Source organism: Artibeus jamaicensis, unplaced genomic scaffold (assembly GCF_021234435.1).
Source record: "Artibeus jamaicensis isolate MK-2021 breed Jamaican fruit bat unplaced genomic scaffold, CSHL_Jam_final contig_414, whole genome shotgun sequence".
Classification (NCBI taxonomy): Eukaryota; Metazoa; Chordata; class Mammalia; order Chiroptera; family Phyllostomidae; genus Artibeus; species Artibeus jamaicensis.
In genome coordinates this window covers 7164412-7171489 of record NW_026521822.1, presented here as the reverse complement: position 1 = coordinate 7171489, position 7078 = coordinate 7164412, and the positions used below count along the sequence as shown (strand labels likewise).

The 7078-nt window shown below is 39.5% G+C and overlaps 1 protein-coding gene across 1 annotated transcript; it reads right to left on the bottom strand.

Annotated features, from left to right (window-relative positions):
- Positions 1-2054: 2054 nt before the first annotated feature.
- On the bottom strand, positions 2055-6652 carry LOC119064601 (kelch repeat and BTB domain-containing protein 7). Its single transcript, XM_037166385.2, has one exon. The coding sequence runs from the start codon at positions 6294-6296 to the stop codon at positions 4248-4250; it is 2049 nt and encodes a 682-aa protein (XP_037022280.1). The 5' UTR covers positions 6297-6652; the 3' UTR covers positions 2055-4247.
- Positions 6653-7078: the final 426 nt, after the last annotated feature.

The window sequence follows — 7078 nt, the reverse complement described above, 5'->3', positions numbered from 1 at the left end:
GCTAGCTTAGCATGTTTGATAGAACATTACTGACCACAAAACATAGATGTCACAGCTCTAGAAAGAAAAATCATAGTAGTTCAATTCCCAATGTGTACCTTAGATTTAAGTAAAAAATAAGAACCTGTACTGACCTTTCAGTTGGTTATTTTGGTTTTAAAGGATAAGCTACAGGCTCTGTGTTTTCCATACTAATGTAGTGCTTATTAAAAACTTCTGTGCTAGCCCTGGCTGGTGTAGCTCAGTGGATTGAGCACGGGCCTGCAAACCAAAGGATCGCGGTTTGATTCCCAGTCAGGGCACATGCCTGGGTTGCAGGCCAGTTCCCAGCAGGGGTCGCACGAGAAGCAACCATACATTGATATTTCTTTCCCTCTCTCCTTCCCTTCCCTTCCAAAGATAAATAAATAAAATCTTAAATAAATAAATAACTTCTGTGCTGTAAAACTTTTAAAATAAATATGGTTACAAGTGGCTAAAATTGCTTTGGAAACTATAAAAATATAAAACATTGATTCAATGGGAAAGAGGCAACTGCCCAAAGTAGGATGGTTTCTGAGAAAATGTGTCTAAAATGGAGGGAATGGTATGCAACAGTATCTGTTCCCTACACTGTGTCTTGGACCATGTTTAGTCCACAAGGTTAAAGAAATGAGAAACAGGAGCTGGCGGGAATGGGCGACCACATGGCCCCGAGTCGAGAGGACACAAAACCCATTGCCTGTCTGGTACTCTAAGACTTGGCAGTTTCTGCGTACCCTTTTTTTCTTTGTTAAAAAACTGGTTTGTATATATTTAACCATCTCAATGGTTCTAAAAATAACTTATCAATTAATTCTCTTAAGATTGGTAGTCACATTTTCTATAATTTTGCCTCCTAATGCTTTATCATATTTGTTATAATGAATATTCTTTTAAAGGTGTAATGATGAAAAGGTACTGAAATGTTAAAAAGGCTATGGGAGAGCACTAGGGACCAGGACCTCAGTGTCCCTGCATTGAAAGGAATAACTTCAGTTTTAGAGTAAAGTCATAAAATCTAGATCTATGCTCTCTAATACAGTAGCCACACACAGCTATTAAAAACTGCTTATGCAAAATAAGGTGTGTTATAGTTCTTGTAAAATACAGAGTTTCAGACTTAGTGTGGAAAAAGAATATAAAATATCTGGCTTTCACACAGTATTGGTTACTTGTTGAAATGATAATATTTTGCATAAATTGGGTTAAATAAAATAGGTTATTAAAATTAAAAAACAACAAAAAGCTACAGGAGTTACCTGATGAGATGACAGAAGTAAAGTAAAACTGCTAAGAGGTATGCAACATAAATGATTCCAAGAGTACAAATCTAAAGCAGACTATAGAGTACACATATAAGCAGACTATTATATTCTGGGCATCACATTTAAGGATTTCAAAGACAGGTAAACTGTCCTGGCTTGTGTGGCTCAGTGGAATGAATGCCAGTCTGCAAACCAAAGGTCTGCTGATTGGATTCTGTCAGGGTTGCAGGCCAGGTCCCCAGGTAGGGGCATAAGAGAGGCAACCACACACTGAGGTTTCTCTCTCCCCTTCCCTTTCCTGCTCTCTAAAAATAAAATAATAAAATCTTTTTTAAAAAAAGACAAGTAAACTTCTTTTAAAGTTTAGGGACTGACATATGGCCGCAAACTTTTTATATTTCCAATTTCTGAACATTAAAAAATTTAATTAAATAATTTCAGTTTACGACTCATTCACCGTGTTTTGTATTTTTTCCTCATTTCAGTACAGACTGGTAAAAATCACATCAGGCAAACACTAGTTTAATGAGCAGTGAGAAGCAAACTGTAATTTAAATTTAACCCTAAACCTAAATTAAACAAGTTATTTGCTAAATTAGTCTTTTACCCTTTGAAAACCACCAATGCCACTTTATCATTTGAATTTTTAAAGTATTGAAATAAATTGAATTAAGGTTTTCAGACTAGAAGCACATAGATACAAAAAATAATTAAGATTATTCTAAATCTTACAAAGAGTGGTCCTGAAAATGACATTATATTGAGCATTTGTTTAAAAATGTGCCAATTAATTTTAAACCTGAGAGACAGGTATTTTCCTGTCAGAAAGGGATTTCAACACTGTTGGTTGTGTTGCTCAACGCCTAAGTAAGGGTTTCACATTTAGGAGAAACAATTAAAGAGATCAAAAGGCCTGAGTTCTAGTGCTAGTTTTATTTGTAACTAACCACGTACAGATCACTTATCTTTAAAATAATGATTAACATCTATTCCCTAATTCACAAACATATGACCAAACCAAAACCCTTCCCAAGAAAACCTCTTTGTATACCAAGATTTTACTACTAATTAGCTTATAAGCTATCTTAAAGGCTGAGAATGACAATTTAGAGAACTTATCTTTTATCAGTCAGCTGTATAACTTAATTCTGCAGATGGATAATCTGGTTGAGATAAGCACTGTCTCATTTCAACCTTACAAAACAAAAGGCTATCAAGAAGTTAGGGGTGATAAAAAGCCAAAAAATCCAAAAAACCAACCCACTATAGAGAAATTGCTTTCTATGTTAAGAGCAGTGCTTTTACCTTCCCTGTTATCAATGGACACTCCTCAAGACTACCAGGGTATAAGAAATGTTAGCATTTGGTCACTAGAGAATAAACAGAGAAAAAGAATTTGAATCTGAACAAAGATTCAAATAATTCTGAGTGGAATAATATGTACACCATTTTATTATGAAAATCACATATATTTACAGACCCTCTTAAAAGGTAAGCACCTATATGTTCTTGTATTTAACAATATCAATCTTGTGCAATTTAGTTTCTACTTCTGGACTTTCTCTTACATTATGGTGATATACAAAAATAAATAAATAAAAATTAAAAACAGAATCCAAAGTTTGGAGTGTTGGTTCACAAAGAACTACAGAACAGATACAAATACTCTAATAAAATAATCATGCATACCACTGCTTAGGGAAATATTTTGGAGGAAATGTACTTTCACTGTTGCCAGCATCCACTTATGTTCTTTAACTCTCCACTTTTAATACAAAAATACCTTCAAGCTGATAATCATTTATAGTAACTTACAAAAGTGACAAAATATTTCAATGCTACACAAAACAGTTCTATACATAGCTTAAAGTTTTAAAGTTCTCTACTGACCCTTGATTTTATAGTTTATGGACACGGTAACTACTGATCTCAATGAAATACATTTTTAGATTATACATATTTTCAAAACCAATTATTACCTCACAAAACAGTAAAGAATAAATCACTCCCTGCTGAAGAATCCTCTAAGAAAAACACCAAAAGTATACAGCTAAAATATTTCAAAATAGCACATAGACTTTTTAAGACAGGGTATGACCAATGGATAAAATTCACATTACCTGATGATATGTCCAGTGAAAAAAAGGATTGTTTCTCTGATTCAATGAAATATGTATCAGGTTATATATGAACTTACAAATCACCAATTTTTTGGGGGGTGGGAGGGTTTAGAAGGGTATTTAAATAATTGGTGACAGTACTAGAATGGATGTTTTTGAAGATAGAAAAATGGTCATGTTTAGCAAAAATACATTATATTTCAAAAGTAAAAGCTAAATTTCTTTTAAAACCATGCAATCCTTTTTTTAAAAACTTTCTTTGAGCTCTTACACTTTGACTGTATCCAAATGAAATCACTATTTAATAAGCTTTACATGTTCAATTTATTTCATTTGCAAAAGGGAAGAAAACCAAACCCAATTTTAACAAATTATATTAACTTAAAATACTAAAAGCTGATTACTTTAAAACTTGTTAAATTTACTACTTTCATTATTTTGAAGGATAGTATGAACCCTCAAAATCCTATTAACAGTTTCCAGTCCAATTTTCTATTTTAAAAATTAAAGTTAAATTCCCATGGCACTAAATTAAAAAGTTAACAGACTATATAATTAAAATATAAACAATGCAACTAATCAATACAATGAATACTTGAATGAAGAAAAAACTACCATGCATTCTAATTTATTATATATTTCATTTTGCACATTTTAATCTTGATTTCAACACAGTAAATTACTGTATAGGTTGATTTCATCAGCTTCTTAATTTCAAACATCAGCCTTTCTATACCAAATCTGTGGTCCTAATCAAATTCTTTCTTTTTCGGGAAAAAGAAAGAATATTTTTTAAAGATATATTACATAGCAGTAGAGACATCTTAATGTTTCAAAATATTTACAAAGAACCCTGCTGATCCTGTGCATTTCGCTGAGGTGCAACCTGTACCCAGACTTCATCATCAGAAAACGAACTTGAACTTCCTGACTCAGAGTCCAGCTCACTGAATCCATCTAAGTCCCAATCATTACTAGACTCACTCCGTGCATCATCTTCCTCAGTGATAAAACTCTGACCAGGTTCAAGGCAAGAAGGATAAACACGAGCACAGAGGCAAATAAAGCCAGAGTCAAACTGTAAAAGACCTAACATAGTACCTATATTAATCCACTGGTCTTCTCTAGTATCATATTCATACACAGTCACCCTGTTTTTTTTCCATTGCGGGGTGGTAGAAGTGATGAGGAGCAACTTTTGACCATGACTGACAATCTGATAGTTGTGAATTTCTGAGAACAAGGGAATATTGCTAATCCTCCGCCATTCTCCCCTGGCTGGATTATAGACCTTCATGACTGGGATGTCACAGATGCAATAGATTTCATCATTGAAGACACAAGCTTCCTGAAAATCACTACGTTTAAGAGAAGCACAGTTCAACCACATATTGTGGCTAGGATCATAACAGAGCATGCGCTTACTGTTCACAGCATAAAGGTAGTTCTGAACCACTATTAGTTCAAAGGAATAGAAGGAATGTGGTACAGGAGCCACCAGTGCCCACTGGTTCCTCTGGACACTGTAGCATTCCACTTCCTTCAATTTAATCCCAGTGATAGGGTCTCGCCCACCCAAAATGTAAATGTAGCCATTGAGGTAGGCCACATCCATGCCCTCACGACAGAGCAAGCGATCTGCAAGTTGCTGCCAACTATTCTGGGCTGGTTTATATACCCAGAGGTGTTTCCTGGGCTGGGCAGCGAGATAGATGTCATGGTCTGGAGAGACACAGACAGCGGAGGAGGTGATAGTCTTAGTGTGAGCCAAGCTGGCCAAAGGTGATGGCATTGTGTAAATGTCCCCCGAGTATGGGTCATAGCAGAGAAAGGGATCTTTGGGATGTCCAAAGAAGATCACCATCTCCTTGGCACACATACCCAGCCGCTGGGGAGGATTTTCTACTGCGGATACAATACAGCTGCTGCTGCTGCTGCTGCTGTCAGTCTTTGGCACCACAGATTTGTACAACATGTCACCATATCGCATCTGCAGAGCTCCTTCAATAAGGCCGAGGCAGTGCTTCTTCACAATGGGCTTAGTCAACAGCCCTTCCAGGTAATCCTGATCTTCATCAGTGAAGTGTGTCCAGCGGACACACTTGAAGACTTCTGCCGCGCTGGGACCCCGGTCCTTGGGAGCCGCCTCCAACCACTGCATGGCCACATGACACACTGTCCGCTCAGTCTCAATGTCTAGACTGTCCAGGCGCAGGACAGCCAGCAGCTGGGCCAGAGTCAGATCTGCCAGAGTCTCCTCCCGAATCGGACCCATCCGGCTGAGCTGCTTGAAATTGTGAGCTATAAAGGACTGGGCCTGTGATCGCAGCTTATGATGGTCGAAGGCATCGGCAAACTTGAGGATGGCGGTGCAGTTAGCCAGGTCAAGGCGGCGGGCTAGGAAGGAGGCACAGGCTTCCCGAACATACTCCAGCTGTAGCATATCAGAGGCGGCATAGAGGCGCTGCACGTTGGCTTCACTCAGAGACACACGACCCGTGTAGCAATATTCAACCAACACCTCAAAGGACTCGGCATCCACATCGTGCATGGTCACATTCGCCTGCTGGCTCTCGTACATGCCGCCGGTGAACATGCTCTTGAAGTAAGGACATGCGGCAGCCAGCACATTGCGGTTGCAGGAAAAAAGACGGCCTGTGCCAGGCCCACTGCCAGGCGTCACCACCTCGATGGTCACATCACACAGCAGGCGCGCATCATAGAAAGACTTGAGCTCTGCCAGCAGGGCTGCAGAATGAGCAGTGTCCTTCAGCTCTTCCGGGCCCGTGAAGAAAGCCGAGACCGAGGGTTTGGAAACCCTTTTGGGTCGCCTCCCACCACGGGGACTGGCGAGGCGGCGAGAGCGCGGGGCGTCTTCCCGGGACTGCATGGTGGAGATGGCGGCGGGAGCTGAGTCCGAGAACCGTTGCTAAGGGCCGGGCTCTGGCTTCTCCTCACCCAGCTCTCGCCAGTCCAAAAAAACAAAAAACGAACAAAACAAAAAAACAAAACAAAAACCAAAAGCCCCGGCGTCCCTGAGTACTCCGCGGAGCAGGGGCCGCACCTACCTAACTCAACCCCACACAGCAGTGCCGCCTCCCTTTATCGCGTGGGGACCGCCTGACTCACCCTCTTCCAGTTTCACGCCCTTCTCCGCCTCGGCTCCGCTCGCCCTCACTGAACCCGGTGGGCGAAACCCTGAGAGCACCCGCAGCCGCACTGGCAACACTGGTTCAAATCCTGAACTGCGACTCCCAGGTTGCCTTTCGCGCCTCGAGGTTTGCGGGGGCTGATGGGCAAAAGCCGCTTTGCATGTTGGGAGTAGTAGTTGAGTAACAGCACGAGGTTTTTTTAGGTAGAAACTACTTTGGCTAGCAGAATCAGAAAAGCATTACCTGAAGATTTTATAGTTTAAAGCCTCGGCTTTGAAATCGAGGCTAGCAGCCCCGTTTTAGTATTCATTACGTTATGTCATTTGTCTTTAAGAACTTTTCTCTCTTTGTAAAATAAGGAAAATGTTCATAGGATCATGTTTGGATAGAATGAGATAAATTGCATAAGACACAAGAAGTTTCAATAAATGTTTGTTGGTTAGAACAGTAATTAAGTGCTTACACCATGCCTGGTATATAAAGATTTAATTATTGTTAGCTTTACTTTTAGAATTTATAG